This window comes from Phocoena sinus, chromosome 9 (assembly GCF_008692025.1).
Source record: "Phocoena sinus isolate mPhoSin1 chromosome 9, mPhoSin1.pri, whole genome shotgun sequence".
Lineage (NCBI taxonomy): Eukaryota > Metazoa > Chordata > Mammalia > Artiodactyla > Phocoenidae > Phocoena > Phocoena sinus.
Window position 1 is genome coordinate 44,573,291 of NC_045771.1, and position 25,572 is coordinate 44,598,862.

The 25,572-nt window shown below is 42.1% G+C and overlaps 1 protein-coding gene across 4 annotated transcripts in view; it reads right to left on the reverse strand.

Annotated features, from left to right (window-relative positions):
• Positions 1–25,572, reverse strand: part of FKBP9 (FKBP prolyl isomerase 9) — a 50,878-nt gene that overhangs the window by 7,780 nt on the left and 17,526 nt on the right. For 3 of the 4 annotated variants that reach the window (XM_032642374.1, XM_032642375.1, XM_032642373.1), the window contains exons 5-7: positions 16,595–16,784; positions 12,034–12,179; positions 3,382–3,568 (exon numbers count right to left, since the gene is read on the reverse strand). In XM_032642374.1, coding sequence (XP_032498265.1) covers positions 3,382–3,568; positions 12,034–12,179; positions 16,595–16,784 — 523 coding nt within the window. Of the gene's footprint in view, positions 1–3,381; positions 3,569–5,422; positions 5,555–12,033; positions 12,180–16,594; positions 16,785–25,572 lie in introns of all 4 variants that reach the window. The other variant, XM_032642372.1, reaches the window with a different exon arrangement.

A 25,572-nucleotide genomic window follows, 5' to 3' on the forward strand; every position in this document is an offset into this window, starting at 1 on the left:
GTGGCACAGTGGTTAAGAATCCGCCTGCCAATGCAAGGGACACGGGTTCGAGCCCTGGTCCGGGAAGATCCCACATGCCGTGGAGCAAGTAAGCCCATGCGCCACAACTACTGAGCCCATGTGCCGAGAGCCCGTGCGTGCTCCACAAGAGAACCCTGCAATGAGAAGCCCGTGCACCACAATGAAGAGCCCCCGTTCACCGCAACTAGAGGAAGCCCGCACGCAGCAACGAAGACCCAACACAGCCAAAAATAAATAAATAAGTTAAAAAAAAAATCCTCCAAGCAAGCAATTTGTTTTCATGTGTCATCTCTGAAAACCTGCTAATTCTTTTTCTTCAAGTCATCATTTTATTTTTATTTTTTATTTTGCCGTTTTTCTCTCAGACATTCTCCTCATTCCTTCTGTGCATTCCCGACTTCCCATTCATTGCAGGCTTCCTGCTTCCTGCCTGCAGGCTGCCCCCTCTGGCTCTCCACCCACATTCCCCTCTATCCTCTCCATCGTGGATTCTCCTAGCGCTGATGAGCGAGCAACCACAGCAGCACCTGCCTCGTTGTTTACAGAGCCCATGTGGGCTTGGGGGTGGGACCAGATCCCCTCTTCCAGAAGGAGCTCCTCTCCCACACCCCGGTAAGCAGTCTCCTGCCACACTTCCCATTATCCCATTATTCTGAAGCTTCCACCCAGCGGAGACCAGCAGGGACGCCCAGACACTGCTCTTCCGTGTCAATTTACACGTGACACAAATGACTCACGTGGTTCAGAATGGAGTTTCTGAGAAGAGGAAGGAGCATCACGCGGCTCCCGGATGCTCTGTGACATTATGCATCCACCAAACACACGTTAGAAGCAGGAAGACTGATTCTCCCCACCCCACGTGGGAAGCCTATCCCGAACCCACCAGAGAAGAAACTCCTTTGTTCATTTCCCACCCCCGCTTCCCTTTCCAAGGCCACAGGAGCACCAGACAAGAATATGAACGTTGGCCAGAGCAATGACAGCTAGCCATCGGCCTTACAGACTGTTCTAACCTAGTTTTCCCATGCATAAGCTCGCTTGTTCCCCAAACAACTACAAGCCATGCTTCTTCCTCACTGTCTAATCATCAGTGCAAAGAGGTTTGTTGCAAGCCAGGTCCCTGTAAATCTGGGCCCCAGAACCTAGAACATATTTCCTTGATTCTATAATGCATATTTTTTTCACATTTTAATATCTCTTGATTTGGGATACATCTTACAGTTGACATCATCTCATTGTTTTTTGGCAGTGTTCTTACTTTCTTGAGACACATAAAATGATGCTTCTAACAACCAGCACGTTTTAGATCTCATGAAATAACGTTAACTGCCTGAGGATACCGGATCTCATAGCACCAGAGAGAATGCTCTGAGGAGTATGTCCCTCAGGCTCTCCACGCTGGCTCTCCCCAGCCACACTCTGTCACCTGAAGCTAGAAGGCAGAGGTACGTGTGAGGGGGAAAGAAGACCCTCCCCATCTAGAATAAATGCAGTAGCACATATTTATATGAAGCCCTTCTTTCTCCTCAAGACTAAACTTGGGAATCTAAGTCAGGCTCAATACAAAAATGGGTGTACTTATATGGAGACATAAAGAAAGACTGAGGGCTTCCCTGCATGGCACCATGGTTAAGAATCCGCCTGCCAATGCAGGGGACACGGGTTTGAGCCCTGGTCAGGGGAGATCCCACATGCCACAGAGCAACTAAGCCCATGCACCACAGCTACTGAGCCTGTGCTCTAGAGCCCACGAGCCACAACAACTGAGCCCGTGTACCACAACTACTGAAGCCCACATGCCTAGAGCCTGTCCTCCACAACAAGAGAAGCCACCACAATGAGAAGCTCATGCACCGCAACAAAGATTAGCCCCTGCTCGCTGCAACTAGAGAAAACCCACACGCAGCAACGAAGATCCAATGTAGCCAAAAATAAACAAATAAAAGAAACAGGGACTTCCCTGTTAGCATAGTGGTTAAGAATCTGCCTGCCAATGCAGGGGACATGTGTTTGAGCCCTGGTCCGGGAAGATCCCACATGCCACGGAGCAAATAAGCCCATGCGCCACAACTACTGAAGCCCGTGTGCCACAACTGATGAGCCTGCACTCTAGAGCCCATAAGCCACAACCACTGAGCCTGTGTGCCACAACTACTGAAGCCCACGCGCCTAGAGCCTGTGCTCCGCAACAAGAAGCCACCGCAATAAGCCAGCACACCACAACAAAGAGTAGCCCCCGCTCACCACAACTAGAGAAAGCCCGTGCACAGCAACGAAGACCCAATGCAGCCTAAAGTAAATAAAATTTTTTTTTTTTTTTTTTTTTTTGTGGTACGCGGGCCTCTCACTGTGTGGCCTCCCCCACTGCAGAGCACAGGCTCCAGACGCGCAGGCCCAGCGGCCATGGCTCACGGGCCCAGCCGCTCCGCGGCATGTGGGATCCTCCCGGACCGGGGCACGAACCCGTGTCCCCTGCATCGGCAGGCGGACTCCCAACCACTGCGCCACCAGGGAAGCCCAAATAAAATTTTTAAAAAGGCCAAAAATGTTTCTTTCCCAAAGAAGAGAATAGTGTATTAACTTATAGATACCTCTGAAGATTCCGATACATAAGAAGGAAAGTTCCTTTTACCTGTGTGATACTAGTATACACTGTTGATTCCTAGTAATATATTTTCAGATTCATCTCAATCACTTAACATTTATAAAGTACTCCCTTTGTGCTATGCTCTGGTCTACGTGTAAGGAATAATATGAATAAACATGTTGGGAGTCTAAGGTTTTCAGACCAGCAACAGCGATAGAAACAAAAATAACTAAAAGGCATGTAATACATAAAACATTATGAGACTATGAGACTGCAGAAATGGGAGCAGCTGATTCTTCCTAGGAATTAAGCAAAGATTTTGAGAAAAGGGAATACATTTAAGCCAAGGCAGAAGCTGGCCAGAAGGAAGGGTGTAAGCAGTGCATATCCTGCACCACTGCACATGGCACCCCTGGGAGGCAGAAGATGGGCCTCAGCAGAAGACGCTGGCGAGGCAGAACAGAGCTGACAAGAGAGCCTGATGTGCCAGACTCTGGAGTTTAGATTTTATTTGTGGGTTAATTTTTAAAGACAGCAGGATAAGATGAGATCTGCTTTTCAGAAAGACAGTTTCACGGGTGCAGGATGAAACCATTCATAGGGAACTCTTGGAACAATGCACCGGAGTAGCAATGTACACTTGAGATACTCAGCGCAAAGGGCATGAAGATAAAAGCTCTCAACCAGTATCTGATGAAAAGAAAAGGAGGATTGTTGGAACACTGACTGTTATCTGCCAGGCTCACACCCCACCGATCCCTGGCAGCCCTTACGTGGAATCCAGCAGCGTCCCATCCAGAAGTGAGGCGTTGTAGTGATACTTGAGGTAATCCCCCTTCTTACTCAGCACTGAACAGTCGGGGGGCTTATAGTGGGAGGTGATGCTGATGGAGTCTGAAGGGTTGTGAAAGTCAATCACATGGATGTCAAACACCAGCACGGCCGAGCCGGGGATGTTCCCTAAAGGACAGACAAAGGCAATTAGAGGGAACCCTCCAAGCAGCAGCGCACGTGCCTCCCAAGTATCACCAGGTATTGCTCACAGACCTCCAGTGAGGAACATGGGGACCCAGCTGTGAAATCCTAGGCAATGCTGGAAGAGTGAAGCTGGAAGGGCCATTAGAAGTAGCCTAACCCAATTTATAGATGGGGAAACTGAGGCACAGATTTGTCCAGGGTCCACAGTCAGGAGCACACTTTGCACTAAAATTCAAGACACGGTACTACTGCCCCATGGAATGGTTCAACCTGAAAGATTTATGGCTTAAGTTCATCACAGATGAGAAAACTAAAGCTCAACCAAATTAAGGCTTGCCCCGCTCCTGCTAGAAGTAAGAGGTGAGATGAGAAAATCAGCTGTAGAATGAAAATCACTTTAGTGCCCTACCACTGCTTAAGAGAAGCAAAACCAACAGAAACTTCACAGGGGAAATCACCTAGCCAAACTTGGCCCATATATGCCCCTTAAGATATACTACACCTAACAACTCACAAAGTGCTTTACAACACATCCTGTTTGTTCTACACAAAATTATTACTCTTTTCCATTTTTGAAAGCATTATCTCATATCTGAATAATGTTTTACAGTTTACAAAGCATTTTTCACATACACTCTCTCATTAAATCCCTGCAGGAACCCTGCTGGGTAAATATTACCATGAATGCAGGAGTAGCAGGTCATCCATTCATTTAATGACAGCTTCTCAGGAGGGTATCAGTTGTTAACCACACCCCCAGATCATTTCAGAGAAGTTTACACTTAAAAAAATTGTACATAGTGTTACTTAGAATCAAGGAGGCATAATATTTTCATTAGCATTTTACAGACAAGAAAACCAACTCAGATATAACTTGTTCAAGAAAACAACACAGCTATAGACAGAAGTCAGTAGCGCTATGTGAACATCAACAGCCCCTCCCCACCCCCCATCCTCCAGATCACACCACCCCCACCCCACCATGTGCTCATCTGTTTCTCGGCTGCTGTCTCTCTAACACACACTTAATGGGTAGGTGCTTGTTAGGTACCAGGCACCCTTCTAAGTGCTTTAGATGTATTAGTTTATTTAATTCTCATTATAATCCTATATTCCCAACCTACAGATGAGGAAACTAAGGCACAGATTTTGATGGCTGCCCAAAGTTACCAAGGTAGTAATTAGAGAAGCTTGGGCTTTTACAGCAGCACACAGGTGCCTCATACTCACTAGTGATGGGGAGTTGCTGAAGTGAGTGGTTAACAGGGTCCAGGATCTTTCCCAGAGGAACCAGGTATTGCAAACTGCCATAGGAGGGTGCCTGGAACCAGGGCCAAGGGCAGCTCTTTGTGGGAAACAGCACACACTAACGGGGGGCAGTGGTTGTGGAGCCAGACAAGTGGTTTCTCAATCCTGGTTGCTCATTAAAACCAACTGGGAACGAACCTTGAAAACATTATGCTCAGTGAAAGAAACCAGACACAGAAAGACAAATATTGTATGCTTTCACTTATATGAGGCACCTGGAATAGGCAAATTCATAGAGACAGAAAGTAGGACGGTGGTTACCAAGGGCTGGAGGGGGAGAGGGTAATGGGGAGTTTGTGTTGGGGATGATGGAAAAGTTCTGGGTATAGACAGTGGTGACAGTTACACAACATTGTGAATATATTCAATGGCACCGAACTGTAAATTTAAAACGTGTTAAAATGGTAAATATGTGCATTTCACCACAATAAAAAAATAATTCACCACATTCACAGAATAAAAGAAAAAATCATGATAATCTAAAAAAACATCACCTGGGCCCCACTCTGAGATTCAGATACAGCTCACCTAGTGCAGTGATCTCGGCCTTGGGCGCCATCAGGATGTCCTGGAGAACTTGGTGAAAACGCAAAGGGCCAGGCCCTTTCCCATGCAGCACCTCTGGTTCTGTGATCTTTAAGCTCTCCAGGTGATTCTTGCCTGTGATATGCCACAACATTGCAGAACGGCTGGACTACAGCGGCACCAGGCATTGGTTTTCCAGGAGTTTCTAAGGGGCAGCCAAGGTTTAGGAGCGCTGTGCTAAATGGTCTGCAAGTGAGCAGCTGAGGAGATTTAGGAGCCCCACCTCTGATCTCCATGAGGAGGATCAAGGCGCAGGCCATGGTTGTGATGAAGGGGATTGGTGGAAAAGAACGCGCATCTTGAGCAGCTCTAATAACCTCTCTGAAAAAAACGTGTGGACGGAGCCCAGAAAGGGACAAGAAACTGATGGCATTGGGCTGGTACAAACTTAACCTCCCCTTGCCAAGTCTATGGTTGGACCATTCAAAAGGGCTGTTTTCTTGCTCTCTGTACAGCCCCTGCTCAACCAGTCCCTGCTTCACTCACATGACTATCCAATTCTCTTAATCATAGCGCTTAATCAGTAACTGCCTACATGCTTGCCCCCTGCCCCAGGTGCTGGTTTCCCTGGTAAGTGATGAGCCAAGCTGACATCAGTTCCCCCTTTAAATGATGGCCCCTTCTCCCCTGCAAGTAGCGAAGATTCCTGCCATGTACTGCCTGCTCTCTGCCGTTCACGATGGGGTGTTACTCCAGGATCTTTTGCTGCAGACTTGTAAGATCCCTTATCCAATAACTGGTTGATGTCTCTGTTGCTGTCTCTGGGCTCTTTCTTCAGCTTCAAGGCTGGGCAACTACAAGGCTTGCAGCCCAGCACCAACTAAGTGAATGTTGCTTGCCACCTGGATCTACAAGAATTCAGTCATTAGCCACTGCAGTCACTGACCTACAGCACACCTTGGAAAACATTCAGGGGGAAGATCAGGGATAAGGTACCTGTGCTCTGGGAAAACTGGCAGAACAGGCCTCCAGGTAGTTAGAGGTTTTCAGGAGAAAACTTTATGAACCCAGACTTTTGCATCTTCCTACACTTAGAAAAGCACTAAAGTCAGTAACTGAGATACCTATTCCCCGTGACTAGCAGTTACCTTCTACCAAGATGTGTGCTTTAGGGCTTCCCTGGTGGCACAGTGGTTAAGAATCTGCCTGCCAATGCAGGCAACACGGGTTCAAGCCCTGGCCCTGGAAGATCCCACATGCCGTGGAGCAGCTAAGCCCATGCAACACAACTACTGAGCCTGTGCTCTAGAGCCCGCAAGCCACAACTACTGAGCCCACGTGCCACAACTACTGAAGCCTTTGTGCCTAGAGCCCGTGCTCCAGAACAAGAGAAGCCACCACAATGAGAAGCCTACACACTGCAAGGAAGAGTAGTCCCCACTCACCACAACCAGAGAAAGCCCAGGCACAGCAACAATGCCCAACACAGCCAAAAATAATAATTAATTAATTAATTAATTAATTTAAGAAAAAAAGATGTGTGCTTTATTGTACATATCCTTCCTCCAAATTCACATATATACTGGCCATCCCCCTTACCTCTTTGGAGCAGTTCCTCAAAGCTATCTGAGAGGCTATCTCCCAGGCTATATAGTCCTCAGTAACCCCAAATAAAACTATAAAACTGAACTCACAGCTCTTACATTGTTGTTGTTGTTGTTTTAATTGACACCCTTAAAGGTACATTCATATGCAGGACTATCTTAGGGCACCAGGACTACCCCACGCCCCTGTGCTCTGATATCAGTTTGCCCAACACTTTCCTGATAACTAACCCAGCTTCTCAGGCCCCCAGGATCCCAGGTGCAAGTATTCTGATCAGTGGAGAGGTCAATCACACCCTTTCAAGTAAGTATTCAATGTCTGGTTCTATGTCAGCTCCTAGGAAGTTAGCATGAGTCAGTCTACCAGGTGTCTGATTAAGGCACAAATGCACATCTACTGAGGCATCAATAAGAACGTAAGCTCTATGTGGGCTGGGAGTTTGTCTTTTTCTCTGCTGAATCCCCAATACCTTAGGGCAGTGTCTGGTCATGAAGGCACTCAATAAATTTTTGTTTAATAAATTTTATTTTTATTTATTTATTATTTTTGGCTGTGTTGTGTCTTCATTGCTGCACGTGGGCTTTCTCTAGTTGCAGCGAGCAGGGGCTACTCTTCATTGCAGCGCGCGGGCTTCTCATTGCGGTGGCTTCTCTTGTTGCAGAGCACGGGCTCTAGGCGCACGGGATTCAGTAGTTGTGGCTCGCAGGCTCTAGAGCCGGGCTCAGTAGTTGTGGCTCATGGGCTCTAGAGCGCAGGCTCAGTAGTTGCGGTGCACGGGCTTAGTTGCTCCGCAGCATGTGGGACCTTCCCGGACCAGGGCTCGAACCCGTGTCCCCTGCATTGGCAGGTGGATTCTTAACCACTGCGCCACCAGGGAATCCTGGCACTCACTAAATCTTTGATGGACAGACAGATGGGGTTGCTGGGCCTACAAAAAAATCCAGACTAGACCTCGAGCCATAAGATCCCACCTGCCCCAGGCAGCCAGCACCCCTTCCACCGTCATTCCCTCTATCTGGCTCTGCCTTCTCCAAAGAATATACAGTGTAAAAATAAGTGCTGACCAGTGTAGGGGAGTAAATTTGCCACCCCAAAAATGTCTCTTCGACATGTGGATTATTTCAAGTTGAAAATAAACAAGATGCAAAAACTCAAAAAAAAAAAGAAAAAAGAAAACCTTTCTTTTTACCTCTTTAACTGCCTGAAGAATGTTGGGGCATGGGGGGAGCTATCACCATACATAACTACTGTATGAACTGGATGTGGAGACAGGAAGGAACCTAGCAAAGTCTATTAGTTAAAATTTCTCTTGGTGTCCCAATGTCTGTGTGGCCCCGTAAACATTTGTTTACCAAACCTTTGCTTTTCCATCTCCAGGTCCGAAACCACTACCCCCAACATCCTCTTCTGTCTTTAGCCAATGGTGGTGTTTAAGGTGAGGGCTTCAGACATTTTGGTGAGTTAGTTTCCCTAGGTCTCTCCCATATATACATGTTATTAAAATTTGTTTGATTTTCTCCTGTTAATCTGTCTCATATCAATTTATTTCTTAGACCAGCCAGAAGAACCTAGAAGGGTAGAGGAAACTATCTCCTCCCCAACACCAGTAAACAGGTGAAAATAATCCAACATTTCATTAGGCCCAACACCAGCCTCCTCTCTGAATAAACCCTTAACCAATGCAGAAAAGTATTCATCAATTTTTCCCACTAGATAAGCCGCCTCAAGAAGAGACACAGGGCTTCCCTGGTGGCGCAGTGGTTGAGAGTCCGTCTGCCGATGCAGGGGACACAGGTTCGTGCCCCAGTCCGGGAAGACCCCACATGCCGTGGAGCGGCTGGGCCCGTGAGCCATGGCCCCTGAGCCTGCGCATCCGGAGCCTGTGCTCCGCAACGGGAGAGGCTGCAACAGTGAGAGGCCCGCGTACCACCAAAAAAAAAAAAAAAGAAGAGACACAGATGACAAAAAATAAAGCGGCCGGCCAACTGGGCCAGAAGGAAACACGGCAGCTCTTGGCAGCGTGGGTTTCCTCTGAGAGCTCTGGGACTTCTGGTTGGAGTTCTCAGTTCTTCATATATGGGTATCAACAAGTCACAGCGTAATGGAAACTCATTCTTCCCCTCTGCCTATGACACAGGCAGCAAGAACCCTGGGTGCAATTCAACTCCATCACCGATTAGCTACTGTGGCCTCTAGCAAATGACTCAACCTCTCTGGGCCTCGTTAACAGAGAACTGTTTTGAGGTTTGAATGAGCTCGTACATGAGAAGTCCTTCACAGTGTGGGTAAAATATTAGCTTTCTTCACTTTTGAAAAAGAGTGCTTAAAAGGTCATGTGGAAGTTGGGGAACAGAAACTGAGGAAGTGATGCTGCCACAACCCTGCAGCAGAATCCATTCTCTACTTCGGGGCTGCAAACATCCAAATGCTCTAAATTCAGGGCTGTCCCCATGGAACAAAGCAGACAGCAGAAAGGGCCAGAGCCTTTACAGAAGGCCTATCCCCTCCCCTCCACCAACCCTGCAAGAGAAAATGGTTGCAACAAAATGAAATGCCAATGAGTCGGAGAGTCCAGCATTTCTTCCTTCCACAAATATTTACTGAATGCTTACCATGTGCCTGGCCCTGTGGTATGTGGTGAGAAAGCCACAGGCTTCCTCTGTGTCCTGACACCCTTCTAAGGTCAGTCCCTCAGTGATTAGCATTAGGTCCTGGGCAAACCCCACAAGGAGGCCAAGGGCACTCGCTAACCAATAGGACAGAAACCGACCCTGTGCAAGAGCAGCTGGGTGTTACTTGCCATGGTGCCCCTCCCCCCACCATGGGAACAAATGATTCAGGGTGAAGTAGCCTCATGCCCAGAAAATTTACGAGACTTCAAATGTTTCCCAGAGCCTTATATAATTCTTTGCAAAACTGTCTCATACTTGTGAGAAAGCCAAAAGGAGAAATAATTTAAGCAAGTGTTTTCCATCAGTCTATTCTTTTTAGGGAAAGGAAGAATTAGTCCTGAGGGCAAAATGAAACATGAATATGCTGAAAGTATTTGTCTATTCCTGCATGTATTTGGCTAGAAGTAGAAATTTACATAATACAAAACAACAGAGCATCAAGACACTAGGCAAACAGAACATGAAGCAAGGTTTGTTGAATGATCTTAAGACCTTAAGCTGTGATTTGTTGTGGCTTTATAAATCAGACATTTAAGTCAGGAAAAATAATGTTTCTCCATGGTACAGCCTAGTTTCCAACCAACCTGATGATTCTTAGATCCTCCAAACAAATCCTACTGGGAAAATTCTGAAATCCACTGTAGCAGTAGAAGTCAGAAGCAGGTTAACGAAATGAATGTGTACAGCCAGCCAGGCCAGCCAGAATCTCATCAGCAAAAAAAACACAAAAGCAAAATAAATACTGTATCAACTCTTCCAAAGTAAGTTAGCAAAAAATGGTATCTGAGAAAAAAAATAATAAAGGAAATATGGTTTGGAATACTATGCAACCATTAAAATTCTATGCAACCTGTTGGCATAAAACATTGTTCACGACAAATTACGTAAAGAGAGAAATTACAAAGTAATATGTATAGGTGATCCCACTTTTGTCAGTATTTATTGACAAAAAATACTGTAGTATTTTTTGTCAATAGTGTAGATGGATATGTGTTTATTTCCTTTTATCTACATAGATTCACATATACTCAAAAGTATAGAAGGATAGTCACTTCACGGTTATATGAGTTTCCTATTACTGCTATAACAAATTACCACAAGCTTGGTGGCTTAAAACAACATAAATTTATTCTCATAACTCTGGACTCAAAGTCTAAATTCAAGGTATTGGCAGGGATGTGTTCCTTTTGGAGGTTTCAGGAGAATCTGTTTCCTTGCTTTTTCCAGCTTCTCAAGGCCACCCTCCTTCCTTGACTTGTGGCCCTTTCCTCCAACCTCTAAGTCAGCAGTGTAGCATTTTCTCCTCTCTCTGGTCTCCTGCTTCCCTCTTGCAAAGATCCTTGTAAGTACATCAAGGCCACCTGGATGATCCAGGATAATCTCCTCATCTCAAAACCATTACCTTAATCACATCTGCAAAGTCTCTGGGGATTAGGACATGGACATCTTTTGGGGCCGATACTCCACCTACCACATTAACAATGGTTATTCCTGGGTGGTGAGATTATTGGAGATTTTTGTTGTTGTTGATCTCTATTTTCTTATTCTAAAGTCAGCATATATTTTTTGTGTAACTTTTAAAAAGAAGTTTGCTGTTTGGGTGACAAATATTCTAAAACTGGATTAAGGTGATAGTTGCACAACTCATAACATTTATCAAAAGTCATTGAATTGTATACTTAAATTGGGTGAATTTTATGGTATGTAAATAATACCTCGATAAAGTTGTTAAAAACAAAAACCAAAATCTAATACACAGTATAGTGAATATAGACAACAATATTGTCTTATAATCATCAAACTTGCTAATTATCAATTATTCCAACCATCAAAAAGAAATGATAATTATGTACCATGATAGAGGTGCTAATTATCACCACAATGGCAATCACATTACAATATATAAATGTATCAAAATAACATGTACACCTTAAATGTACACAAGGTTATATGTCAAATATATTTCAATAAAAACGAAAAACAAAAAAAGGGGGGTTGCAATTTACTTTCAAATGGTCAACAAAGAAAAAATGTACTGTAGTTATATATATAAAGCAAATATAGCAAGATGTTGACGACTGGCGAATCTAAGTGGAGTTCACTGTACAGTTCTTTCAACTTTGGTGTAGGTTTTAAATTTTCCAAAAGGAAAAGGAAAACGGGCAGGGGGAACAAGGAGTCATGACAGAGCATCTCTAAAAACTAGAGTTATTTGAGTATTCGAGTCTGAAGCTAGACTTTAGCTTCTACGCTTTGCCAGAGGCCCTGGTTCCAAGCAGCGTGGAAGCATCAGTTAGTGCCTCTCTAAGGCAGTCTTAGAAGGCAGCCAGCGCTTACCTCTTCCTTCCTCGCCATACCCCAGGTGAGGGGGGACCACGATCCTCCGCTTCTCTCCAATGCAAACGCCGAGTAAACCTTCATCCATCCCAGCAATCACGTAGCCCTGCCCAATGTATGTGTCAAAGGTGCGGTTCCGCGAGTAGCTGGGAAAGAGGAAAAGAGCTTGGTCACGAGGGATACCGCAGCAGCAGTGTAGTTGGTACCATGAGGCAACAGAGCGCAGGGGCCTCCAGACTCCAGAAGAGGGTGAACCCTAGAATCTGAGTACAAGCCAGGAAACACGCCCCCCTGAAATGATGAACAAGGATCCACACACTGCGTGGGAGCTGCCGCCTGCACAAACGCTCCCAGAAACGAGCCCTCCAGCCCTCTGGTTTGGTCAGGTTATGAATGGGATGCGGGTTACAAGAAGCAATCATGCAGAAATGTAGCTATAATGTAAATCGGACTCTACGCTTGTTGACCACGTCAGGTTAATGAAAAAAGCATCAAGGGGGCCCTTGTCAGAAACTAAGAATTTCTCTGTTATCTCTTGCAAAGAAACAACTTAGAAGTTCTAGAGTCTTCTATTACTCTAACATAAAGTTTCAAATGAAAGCCCAAAAAGGAAAAAAAAAAAAGAAAGAAACTAAGAATTTCTCTAAAGAGGAGAGTATCTGTATATGTGGGACATGAATATTCAGATTGCCAGAAAAGTAGCATATATACTGAGAGCAATTTAACTCTGCAGTGAACTCGCCCTACTGCAATCCATGCTCACCAAGCTACCTCCCGGTGAGTACCTGAATTTCCCAAGTGCCTCTGGTAGGAGCCCCAAGCATTCCACTCAGTGGAGAGATCCAGCCTCTGTATTAATTGCCAATTGAGTCTGATTACTATGAGTTTGGAGAAAACAAAGCCTGATGATTCCAGAATAAAATAATAAAACTTCATTTGCCACTTCAGATACTGAACTCTGAACCACAGTGATCTGTACCCATTACCCACCCCCAGCTGGAGCAGATGTGGCAAAAAGCTTGTCCTGAGAAAGAGCCAGTCAGTTCCACTGTCACCTCATCAAACACAGCCCAAGGATGACTGTGTCAGAGATGGTCAGCAGTGGGACCGGGGAGATGAAAAGGCAGAGCTGTGAGAGGCTCTTCCTTCTCAACACCCCTCAGGGACCACAAAAACAAGGGACGTGAAGAAATGATAGTAACAAATGATTCTCCTCATCCAGGAAGCAGATTTTCTACATAATTATCTGTATTTCATTGTATATGTATGGAAGACCTATGAAGTGCATAACTCTGGTTCCCTGAGAAGAGGGGAACTGGGTGATTGAGGGACAAGGATAGGTGAAAAATTCTTCATTGTATATTCTTTTACACTTTTAGGATTTTGAACCATATCAATGTATCACAGTAGGAAAAAATGATGTTTAAAAAGAATATTCTCTATCATACAAACTAAAAAGTTACAATAGCTAAAGGTATGATTGTGGCCCAGAAATAGCTGGATCACTGGAAAAGGATAAAAATTCTAGACCAAGACCCAAAAGTGTATACAAGAATTTGGTACATGATCACTGTCAGATTTTAAATGAGTGAGGAAAATACAGTTATTCAATAAAGGGTGTTGGAAAAACTGGCTAACCATCTGGAAAAAACCATTTAGATCCTTACTGTCATACTGAACACCACAATAAATTCCAGATGGATTTAAGATTGAAACATGAAAGCATTTATAAACACGGAGAGAGCCTGCAGAAGCTTTTTAATACTTACTTCGAGTGGTGAAAATGGAAGGGGTTGATGTGAAATTATTACATTTTATTAAATATCTTTGCATTGTTTCACTTATACAACAAGAACATAATATTCTTTAAAATAAAAATTCTAATAGAGAATACTTTAAAGGATAAAAAAATAAAGCCATTAGAAGAGCAGGAGGAAAATACAGGTGAATATTTATATACTCCAGGGGAAAAAAAACAAGTCCGGGGTGGGGAGAGACTTTTTAGCAAGTTACTCAAGACAGAATATATAAGAATTTACATAAGAATAAAGGAAGCCATAAAGGAGAAATGGAATGTATTTAACAACATAAAAGGTTTATATTTAAACAGATCAAAAATCACAACAACCGAAATTAAAATGCAAATAAACAGGCAATATGCTTTCAACAATATGCAACCATAAAAATGTTAATATCTTTAATGTACAGAGATTTTAAATTAATAAGAAAAGGACAAATACCAATATCCTCAATATAAAAACAGGCAAATACACCAACAGGTAAATCACAAAAGAAAATATCCAAATAGTCAATAAACATTTGAAAGAATTTCAACCTTAATAGCAATCAAAGAAATTCACATTACAATTATAAAGTTCTACTTTTCTCCTATAAATTGGCAAAGATTACTTTTAAATAATACCCAATGTTGCTGAGTTTGCAGGAAATGGGGTACTCTTAGTGATGTAAAACCTTCCTAGGGGACAACTTGGTACTTGTATCAAAAGCTGTAAAAATACACATAACCTTAGACCTAGAGATTCTTCTAGAAATTTATCCTAAGGAAACAATCATATTATTTAAGATTTAGCTACAAAAATAATTATTGTAGTCCCTCTTAGAACATCAAAAATAGAAAATAATAGGGATTGATTACTAAATTAAGGCAAATCTATATAATGGAATATTACTTAGCTCTTAGGATGGATTAGACCCCAGTGTACTAAAATGGAAATCTGTTTGAAACCTAAGAAAACTGGTTCCATTAATATGGAAAGAAATCTGGTATCCACTAGAAAAATGGCTTTTCAACTAAAAATAAAATTCCAGGGAATAAAAGACAGAACCAAGCTCATATGTGACAAGTAATCACACGCACACACTCTCTGAATTTTTTTTAATAGAAAAAATAAAAACAACTCAAATGTCATCAATGGGGAATGGTTAGATAAATATGGTATATTCACTCAATGAAACACTACACAGACATAAAAAATGATTTCTCTCTATGCATTAATATGGAAAAATTCCAAGGTGAAAAAAAGCAAGGAGCAGGGGCTTCACTGGTGGCGCAGTGGTTAAAAATCCACCTGCCAATGCAGGGGACATGGGTTCGAGCCCTGGTCCAGGAGGATCCCACATACTGCGGACCAACTAAGCCCATGCACCACAACTACTGAGCCTGCACTCTACAGCCCGCGAGCCACACTACTGAACCCACATGCCACATCTACTGAAGCTCGTGCGCCTAGAGCCTGTGCTCCACAACAAGAGAAGCCACCGCAATGAGAAGCCCGCGTGCCGTAACGAAGACTATAGCCCCTGCTCGCCGCAACTAGAGAAAAGCCCATGCGCAGCAACGAAGACCCAAGGCAGCCAAAAATAAATTAATTAATTTTAAAAAAAAGCAAGGAGCATAATAGTGTATATAGTACGTAACATTATGTTATCTGTATATGTATATAATACATAATGTTATAGATGTATATATATTCTATATGCTATATACTATAAAGCGGAGAAAATAATATAACAATTGTATTTGCTTATATCTGCTTTAGGAAAAAAATCCACACATTTGAAGAAAAAAGAAACTTATTAATAACAGTGGTTAACTCTAAGTGGCTTGGGGGGAGGGGGATGTGAGGTTGGCAGGGATGGTTGGTACAACATATCTTAACGCATATTTTGTTTTAATTTTGAACCATGAGACTATTGCCTTTTTCCAAAAAAGTCAAATGAAAAATTTAAAAGAAGGGATCCGCGGAGTAGTAAGAATGAATTATGCAAATAAAATTATACCGTATAAAAATTCTGTAATGTTTCTGGGTGACTAATTAAATGAGAAGTCTCTTACCTCAGAGAAACAGGTAGATTGCTGTCACTACTTGCTAGGTCTATAGGAAGCTAAAGGAATCCAAACAACGCATGCCACCTGAATGAGCAACACATACCAGACACCTGTTGCTTGCTCACAACTGCAGGCTAAGCCTGATAAACAAAACAAAGCTTTGAATAACAACAGGCTCCGCCCAGCATCCAAACAGTCCCTGCAGCAGATAAGCCATTAAGGTTTGCAAAGGGCTTCTGCCTACCTTCTCTCTTTAATCTAACCATCTCTTTGAGAAAGGTGCTAACAACAGCGAAAAACCTGAAGCTCAGGGAGGTCAAATGCTATCCGAAGTCACACACCTAGTGCACCACACACAGGGACTGGAATCCAGGTCTCCCAGCACCAAGTCTGTTCTCTTTGCATCCTACCGCCTGGACCTGCCTCCTGGTCACTTCCCACCTTGGACCCCAGAGTTGGGTTTATACTTGGATAGCTGAGCACAGTCTAGAGGGATTGTGGGAGTCCAGGGTGAGCCTCTCCTGCTTTCCTGCAGATCCATCTCTCACAGGCCCCAAGGAGACTGTTCTAACAACCTCTGAAGGAATTCAGTATCAGAAAATAGAAACCTACACTGGAGACGAAAATACTAACTCAAAATCAGCACTGACAAGCTATAAACTATATTTAATAAGATGTTCTGGTAAGTGAAGGACCCTGTTGTTTGCTTACCTGGAATCAAAGAATGTGCCATCCAGAAGTGTGCCATTGTAATGATACCTGAGAAAGTCCCCCGTTTGACTTTGCCGCTCACAGTTTTCAGGTACTACCTTATTCTCAATGGAAATGCCATCCTTGGGGTTATGGAGGTCCAATAATGCAACATCAAACACCAGAGATGCCTGCCCAGGAATGTCTTTCCCTAGAGTGGAATGAAGGAAGATGATGAAATCAGGACACAAGATTTAGGAAGTATCAATACTTTAACGACAATTCAACACCCACTATGTTGATGTTACACATTCCTTGAAGTTTCCCAGCCAAGGAAACAAATGTTCTTCCACATCTTGGGTGGTCCCCCATGGTGTCTAACCGTGCTGTCTCATGTGGTGTCCAACCGAGGGCTGGCAGGTATAATTTGAAGCCTGACTTCCTCAGAAAAAGGAGCAAACCGATAATAATGACATGGAGAATACTGTGACCACATTTTCTATGCTTGTGCTTGCAAATCAAGGCTCTATGTGAGTGGTTATATACCCACATGCAAACCCAAATACATACCTCTGTGGGTTTCTGTTTGTATACAGATGCAAAGCACAGACATTCCAAAGCTTGGATCCCATTCCGGAGAACACTACACAGACTTGTTCTTTGGAACTCACAGACAGTTATTTTAAAATTTATTTTATTGAGTACAGTTGTTTTACAATGTTGTGTTAATTCCTCCGGTACAGCAAAGTGATTCAGTTATACATACATATATATTCTTTTTTTTAATAGATCGTTATAGGAGTATAATTGCTTTACAATGTTGTGTTAGTTTCTGCTGTATAACAAAGTGAATCAGCCATATGAATACATATATCCCCATATCCCCTCCCTCCCGACCTCCCTCCCACCCTTCCTATCCCACCCCTCTAGGTCATCTCAAAGCACCAAGCTGATCTCCCTGTACTATGCGGCTGCTTCCCACTAGCTAACTATTTTACCTTCGGTAGTGTATATATGTCGATGCGACTCTCACTTCACCCCAGCTTCCCCCTCCCACCCCATGTCCATTCTCTATGTCTACGTCTTTATTCCTGCCCTGCAACTAGGTTTATCAGTACCTTTTTTTTTTTTCAGATTCCATATATATGCATTAGCATATGGTATTTTTCTCTTTCTGACTTACTTCACTCTGTATGACAGACTCTAGGTCCATCCACCTCATTACAAAGAACTCAATTTTGTTTCTTTTTACGGCTGAGTAATACTCCATTGTATATATGTGCCACATATTCTTTATCCATTCATCTGTTGATGGACACTTAGGTTGGTACCATTTCCTGGCTATTGTAAATAGTACTTCAGTGAACATTGTGGTACATGTCTTTTTGAATTATGGTTTTCTCAGGGTATATGCCCAGTAGTGGGATTGCTGGGTCGTATGGTAGTTCTATTTTTAGTTTTTTAAGGAACCTCCATACTGTTTTCCATAGTGGTTGTATCAATTTACATTCCCACCAAGAGTGCAAGAGGGTTCCCTTTTCACCACACCCCTTCCAGCATTTATTGTTTCTAGATTTTTTGATAATGGCCATTCTGACCAGCGTGAGGTGATACCTCATTGTAGTTTTGATTTGCATTTCTTTAATAATTATTGATGTTGAGCATCCTTTCATGTGCCCCTTGGCCATCTGTATGCCCTCCTTCGTGAAACGTCTACTTAGGTCTTCTGCCCATTTTTTAATTGGATTGTTTGTTTTTTTGATATTGAGCTCCATGAGCTGTTTGTATATTTCAGAGATTAATATTTTGTCTGTTGTTTCATTTGCAAGTATTTTCTCCCATTCTGAGAAATCAAAGATGACAAACAGATGGAGAAATACACCATGTTCTTGGATTGGAAGAATCAATATTGTGAAAATGACTATACTACCCAAAGCAATCTACAGATTCAAAGTAATCCCTATCAAACTACCAGTGGCATTCTACACAGAAGTAGAACAAAAAATTTTACAACTCGTATGGAAACACAAAAGACCCTGAATAGCCAAAGCAATCTTGAGAAAAAAAAACAGAGCTGGAGGAATCAGGCTCCCCGACCTCAAACTATACCACAAAGTTATAGTAATCAAGACAGTATGGTACTGGTACAAAAACAGAAATACAGATCAATGGTACAGGATAGAATGCCCAGAGATAAACCCACACATATATGGTCACCTAATTTACGACAAAGGAGGCAAGAACATACAATGGAGAAAAGACAGGCTCTTCAATACATGGTGCTGGGAAAACTGGACAGCTACATGTAAAAGAATGAAATTAGAACACTACCTAACACCATATACAAACGTATATATATTATTTTTCATATTCTTTTCCATTATGGTTTATTACAGGACATTGACTATAGTTCCCTGTGCTACACTGTAAAACCCTGTTGTCCCTCCATTCCATATACAGTAGTTTGTATCTGCTAATCCCAAACTCCCAATCCATCCCTCTACCACCCCACTTCCCCGTTGGCACCCACAAGTCTGTTCCCAATGTCTGGGGACTCACAACCAATTTTTTTTTTAACATCTTCATTGGAGTATAACTGCTTTACAATGTTGTGCTAGTTTCTGCTGTATAACAAAGTGAATCAGCCATATGCATACATATATCCCCATATCCCCTCCCTCTTGCATCTCCCTCCCACCCTCCATATCCCACCCCTCTAGGTGGTCACAAAGCACCAAGCTGATCTCCCTGTGCTATGCAGCTGCTTCCCACTAGCTAGCTATTTTACATGTGGTAGTGTATATATGTCCATGCCACTCTCTCACTTCGTCCCAGCATACCCTTCCCCCTCCATGAGTCCACAAGCCCATTCTCTACATCTGAGTCTTTATTCCTGTCCTGCCCCTAGGTTCTTCAGAACCTTTTTTTGTTTTAGATTCCGTATATATGTGTAAGCATACAATATTAGTTTTTCTCTTTCTAACTTACTTCACTCTGTAGGACAGACTCTAGGTCCATCCGCCTCACTACAAATAACTCAATTTCGTTTCTTTTTATGGCTGAGTAATATTCCATTGTATATATGTGCCACATATTCTTTATCCATTCATCTGTCGATGGACACTTAGGTTAGTTCCATTTCCTGGCTATTGTAAGTAGTGCTGTAATGAACAATGTGCTACATGACTCTTGTTGAATTATGCTTTTCTCAGGGTATATGCCCAGTAGTGGGATTGCTGGGTCGTATGGTAGTTCTATTTTTAGTGTTTTAAGGAACCTCCATAATGGCTCTCCATAGTGGCTGTATCAATTTACATTCCCACCAACAGTGCAACAGGGCTCCCTTTTCTCCACACTCTCTGCAGCATTTATTGTTTGTAGATTTTTTGATGATGGCCATTCTCACCGGTGTGAGGTGATGCCTCATTGTAGTTTTGATTTGCATTTCTCTAATGATTAGCAATGTTGAGCATCCTTTCATGTGTTTGTTGGCAATCTGTATATCTTCTTTGGAGAAATGTCTATTTAGGTCTTCTGCCCATTTTTGGATTGGGTTATTTGTTTTTTTGATATTGAGCTCCATGAGCTGCTTGTATATTTTGGAGATTAATCCTTTGTCAGTTGCTTCGTTTGCAACTACTTTCTCCCATTCTGCGGGTTGTTTTTTCGTTTTGTTAATGGTTTCTTTTGCAGTGCAAAAGCTTTTAAGTTTCATTAGGTCCCATTTGTTTATTTTTGGTTTTATTTCCATTTCTCTAGGAGGTGAATCAAAAAGGATCTTGCTGTGACTTATGTCATAGAGTGTTCTGCCTATTTTTTCCTCTAACAGTTTTATAGTGTCTGGCCTTACATTTATGTTTTAATCCATTTTGAGTTTATTTTTGTGTATAGTGTTAGGGAGTGTTCTAATTTCGTTCTTTTACATGTAGCTGTCCAGTTTTCCCAGCACCACTTATTGAAGAGGCTGTCTTTTCTCCATTGGATATTCTTGCCTCCTTTATCAAAAATAAGGTGACCATATGTGTGTGGGTTTATATCTGGGCTTTCTATCCTGTTCCATTGATCTATTTTTCTGTGTTTGTGCCAGTACCATCCTGTCTTGATTACTGTAGCTTTGTAGTACAGTCTGAAGTCTGGGAGCCTGATTCCTCCAGCTCCATTTTTCTTTCACAAGGTGGCTTTGGCTATTCGAGGTCTTTTGTGTTTCCATACAAATTGTGAATTTTTTGTTCTACTTCTGTGAAAAATGCCACTGGTAGTTTGATAAGGATTGCATTGAATCTGTAGATAGCTTTGGGGAGTATAGTCATTTTCACAATGTTGATTCTTCCAATCCAAGAACATGGTATATCTCTCCATCTGTTTGTATCATCTTTAATTTCTTTCATCAGTGTCTTATACTTTTCTGCATACAGGTTTTTTTCTCCTTAGGTAGGTTTATTCCTAGGTATTTTATTCTTTTTGTTGCAATGGTAAATGGGAGTGTTTCCTTAATTTCTCTTTCAGATATTTCATCATTAGTGTATAGGAATGCAAGAGATTTCTGTGCATTAATTTTGTATCCTGCTACTTTACCAAATTCATTGATTAGCTCTAGTAGTAGCATCTTTGGGATTCCCTATGTATAGTATCATGTTATCTGCAAACAGTGACAGCTTTACTTCTTGTTTTCCAATTTGGATTCCTTTTATTTCTTTTTTTTTCTCTGCTTTCTGTGGCTAAAACTTCCAAAACTATGTTGAATGATAGTGGTGACAGTGAGCAACCTTGTCTTGTTCCTGATCTTAGTGGAAATGATTTCAGTTTTTCACCACTGAGAACGATGCTGGCTATGGGTCTGTCATATATGGCTTTTATTATGTTGAGATAAGTTCCCTCTATGCCTACTTTCTGGAGGGTTTTTTATCATAAATGGGTGTTGAATTTTGTGGAAAGCTTTTACTGCATCTATTGAGATGATCATATGGTTTTTATCCTTCAATTTGTTAATAAGGTGTATCACATTGATTGATTTGCATATATTGAAGAGTCCTTGCATTCCTGGGATAAACCCTACTTGATCATGGTGTATGACCCTTTTAATGAGCTGCTGGATTCTGTTTGCTAGTGTTTTGTTCAGAATTTTTGCATCTATGTTCGTCAGTGATATTGGCCTGTAGTTTTCTTTTTTTGTGACATCTTTGTCTGGTTTCAGTATCAGGGTGATGGTGAAATGAGTTTGGGAGTGTTCCTCCCTCTGCTATATTTTGGAAGATTTTGAGAACTCTGTGAAGCCTATGAAGCCATCTGGTCCTGGGCTTTTGTTTGTTGGAAGATTTTTAATCAGAGTCTCAATTTCAGTGCTTGTGATTGGTCTGTTTATATTTTCTATTTCTTCCTGGTTCAGTCTCGGAAGGTTGTGCTTTTCTAAGAATTTGTCCATTTCTTCCAGGTTGTCCATTTTATTGGCATAGAGTTGCTTGTAGTAATCTCTCATGATCCTTTGTATTTCTGCAGTGTCAGTTGCTACTTCTCCTTTTTCATTTCTAATCCTGTTGATTTGAGTCTTCTCCCTTTTTTCTATGATAAGTCTGGCTAATCGTTTATCAATTTTGTTTATCTTCTCAAAGAACTAGCTTTATTGATCTTTGCTATCGCTTCCTTCTTTTTCCTTTATTTCTGATCTGATCTTTATGATTTTTTTCCTTCTGCTAACTTTGGAGTGTTTTTTGTGTTCTTCTTTCTCTAACTGCTTTAGGTATAAGGTTAGGTTGTTTTTTTGAGATGTTTCTTGCTTCTTGCGGTAGGATTGTATTGCTATAAACTTCCCTCTTAGAACTGCTTTTGCTGCATCTCATAGGTTTGGGTTGTCATGTTTTCATTGTCATTTGTTTCTACGTGTTTTTTGATTTCCTCTTTGATTTCTTCAGTGATTTCTTGGTTATTCAGTAGTGTATTGTTTAGCCTCCATGTGTTTGTATTTTTTACAGTTTTTTTCTTGTAACTGATATCTAGTCTCATAGTGCTGTGGTCAGAAAAGACACTCGATACAATTTCAATTTTCTTAAATTTACCAAGGCTTGATTTATGACCCAAGATATATTCTATACTGGAGAATGTTCCATGAGCACTGAGAAGAAAGTGTATTCTGTTGTTTTTGGATGGAATGTCCTATAAATATCAATTAAGTCCATCTTGTTTAATGGGTCATTTAAAGCTTGTGTTTCCTTATTTATTTTCATTTGGATGATCTGTCCATTGGTGAAAGTGGGGTGTTAAACTGCCCTACTATTATTGTGTTACTGTCAATTTCCCCTTTAATGGCTGTTAGCATTTGCCTTATATATTAAGGTGCTCCTATGTTGGGTGCATAAATATTTACAATTGTTATATCTTCTTCTTGGATTGATCCCTTGATCATTATGTAGTGTCCTTCTCTTTCTCTTGTAATAGTCTTTATTTTAAAGTCTATTTTATCTGATATGAGAATTGCTCCTCCAGCTTTCTTTTGATTTCCATTTGCATGGAATATCTTTTTCCATCCCCTCACTTTCAGTCTGTATGTGTCCCTAGGTCTGAAGTGGGTCTCTTGTAGACAGCATATATACAGGTCTTGTTTTTGTATCCATTCAGCCAGCCTGTGTCTTTTGGTTGGAGCATTTAATCCATTTACATTTAAGGTAATTATTGATATGTATGTTCCCATTACCATTTTTTTAATTGTTTTGGGTTTGTTTTTGTAGGTCTTTTCCTTCTCGTGTTTCCTGCCTAGAGAAGTTCCTTTAGCATGTTTTGTAAAGCTGGTTTGGTGGTGATGAATACTCTTAACTTTTGTTTGTCTGTAAAGGTTTTAATTTCTCCATCGAATCTGAATGAGATCCTTGCTGGGTAGAGTAATCTTGGTTGTAGGTTCTTCCCTTTCATCACTTTAAATATGTCCTGCCACTCCCTTCTGGCTTGCAGAGTTTCTGCTGCAAGATCAGCTGTTAACCTTATGGGGATTCCCTTGTATGTTATTTGTTGCTTTTTCCTTGCTCCTTTTAATATTTTTTCTTTGTATTTAATGTTTGATAGTTTGATTAATATGTGTCTTGGTGTGTTTCTCCTTGTTTTTATCCTGTATGGTACTCTCTGAGCTTCCTGGAGTTGATGAGCTATTTCCTTTCCCATGTTAGGGAAGTTTTCAACTATAATCTCTTCAAATATTTTCTCAGTCCCTTTCTTTTTCTCTTCTTCATCTAGGACCCCTATAATTCAAGTGTTTGTGCGCTTAATGTTGTCCCAGAGGTCTCTGAGACTGTCCTCAATTCTTTTCATTATTTTTTCTCTATTCTGCTCTGCAGTAGTTATTTCTACTATTTTATCTTCCAGGTCACTTATCTGTTCTTCTGCCTCAGATATTCTGCTATTGATTCCCTCTAGAGAATTTTTAATTTCATTTATTTTGTTGTTCATCATTGTTTGTTTGCTCTTTAGTTCTTCTAGGTCTTTGTTAAATGTTTCTTGTATTTTCTCCATTCTATTTCCAAGGTTTTGGATCATCTTTACTATCATTACTCTGAATTCTTTTTCAGGTAGACTGCCTATTTCCTCTTCATTTGTTTGGTCTAATGGGTTTTACTTTGCTCCTTCATCTGCAGTGTATTTCTCTGTCTTCTCATTTTGCTTGACTTACTGTGTTTGGGGTCTCCTTTTAGCAGGCTGCAGGTTCGTAGTTCCTGTTGTTTTTGGTGGCTGTCCCCAGTGGGTGAGGTTGGTTCACTGAGTTGTGAGGCTTCCTGATAGAGGGGACTGATGCCTGTGTTCTGGTGCATAAGGCTAGATCTTGTCTTTCTGGTGGGCAGGACCATGTCCGGTGGTGTGTTTTGGGGTGTCTGTGAACTTATTATGATTTTAGGCAGCCTCTCTGCTAATGGGTGGGGCTGTGTTCCTGTCTTTCTAGTTGTTTGGCATGGGGTGTCCAGCACTGGAGGTTGCTGGTCGTTGAGTGGAGCTGGGTCTTAGCGTTGAGATGTAGATCTCTGGGAGAGCTGTTGCCGATTGATATTACGTGGGGGCCTGGAGGTCTCTGGTAATCCAGTGTTCTGAACTAGGCTCTCCCACCTCAGAGGCTCAGGCCTGACACCCGGCTGGAGCACCAAGACCCTGTCAGCCACACGGCTCTTTTTCTAGTTTCTGTCCTTTTTCCACACATATAGATTTTTTCCTTCATATCATTCAGTCTTGCTAAAGTTCTGGGGTCATCTCGGAGATCAATCTGAGTCCCTGTTTGTGTTGGAGGGTCTCCTGCAGAGACAGGGGGTGGCTGTGGCTTACTGTGGGGACAAGGACACTGGCAGCAGTAGTTCTGGGAAGCACTCCTTGGTGTGAGCTCTACCAGAGTCCCTCACAACCAACTTTTTTTATTTTTGGCTCTTTGGGTCTTCGTTGCTCTGTGCAGGCTTTCTCTAGTTGCGGTGAGTGGGGGCTACTCTTCGTTGCAGTGTGTGGGCTTCTCATTGAAGCGGCTTCTCTTGTTGCACAGCACAGGCTCTAGGCACGTGGGCTTCAGTAGTTGTGGCACGCCGGCGCAGTAGTTGTGGCTCGCAGGCTCTAGAGCGCAGGCTCAGTAGTTGTGGCGCACAGGCTTAGCTGCTCTGTGGTATGTGGGATCTTCCTGGACCAGGGCTCGAACTCGTGTCCCCTGCACTGGCGGGCAGATTCTTAACCACTGTGCCACCAGGGAAGTTCCCCAATTTTTAAAGAGGCAAAAATTCAATCCTTTAAGTGCATCCAAAACAAGATATAAGTAAAACTAAATTAAGCTGAGATAAGAGGGAAAAAAACGGCACCCACAATCCGAAACATAAATAGTCCTCCAATCATTTCTATTTCACTTCAGGATGGTATTGCTTCTCATGGATATTCCTAACAGTGAGGATTTATTGAATATGTGCCACACGATAATCCACATGAAGAGATTATTGGGCACTAGCTCTTCCTGCAAAGATCAACATCAACCAATAAGTAACTCTAAATCC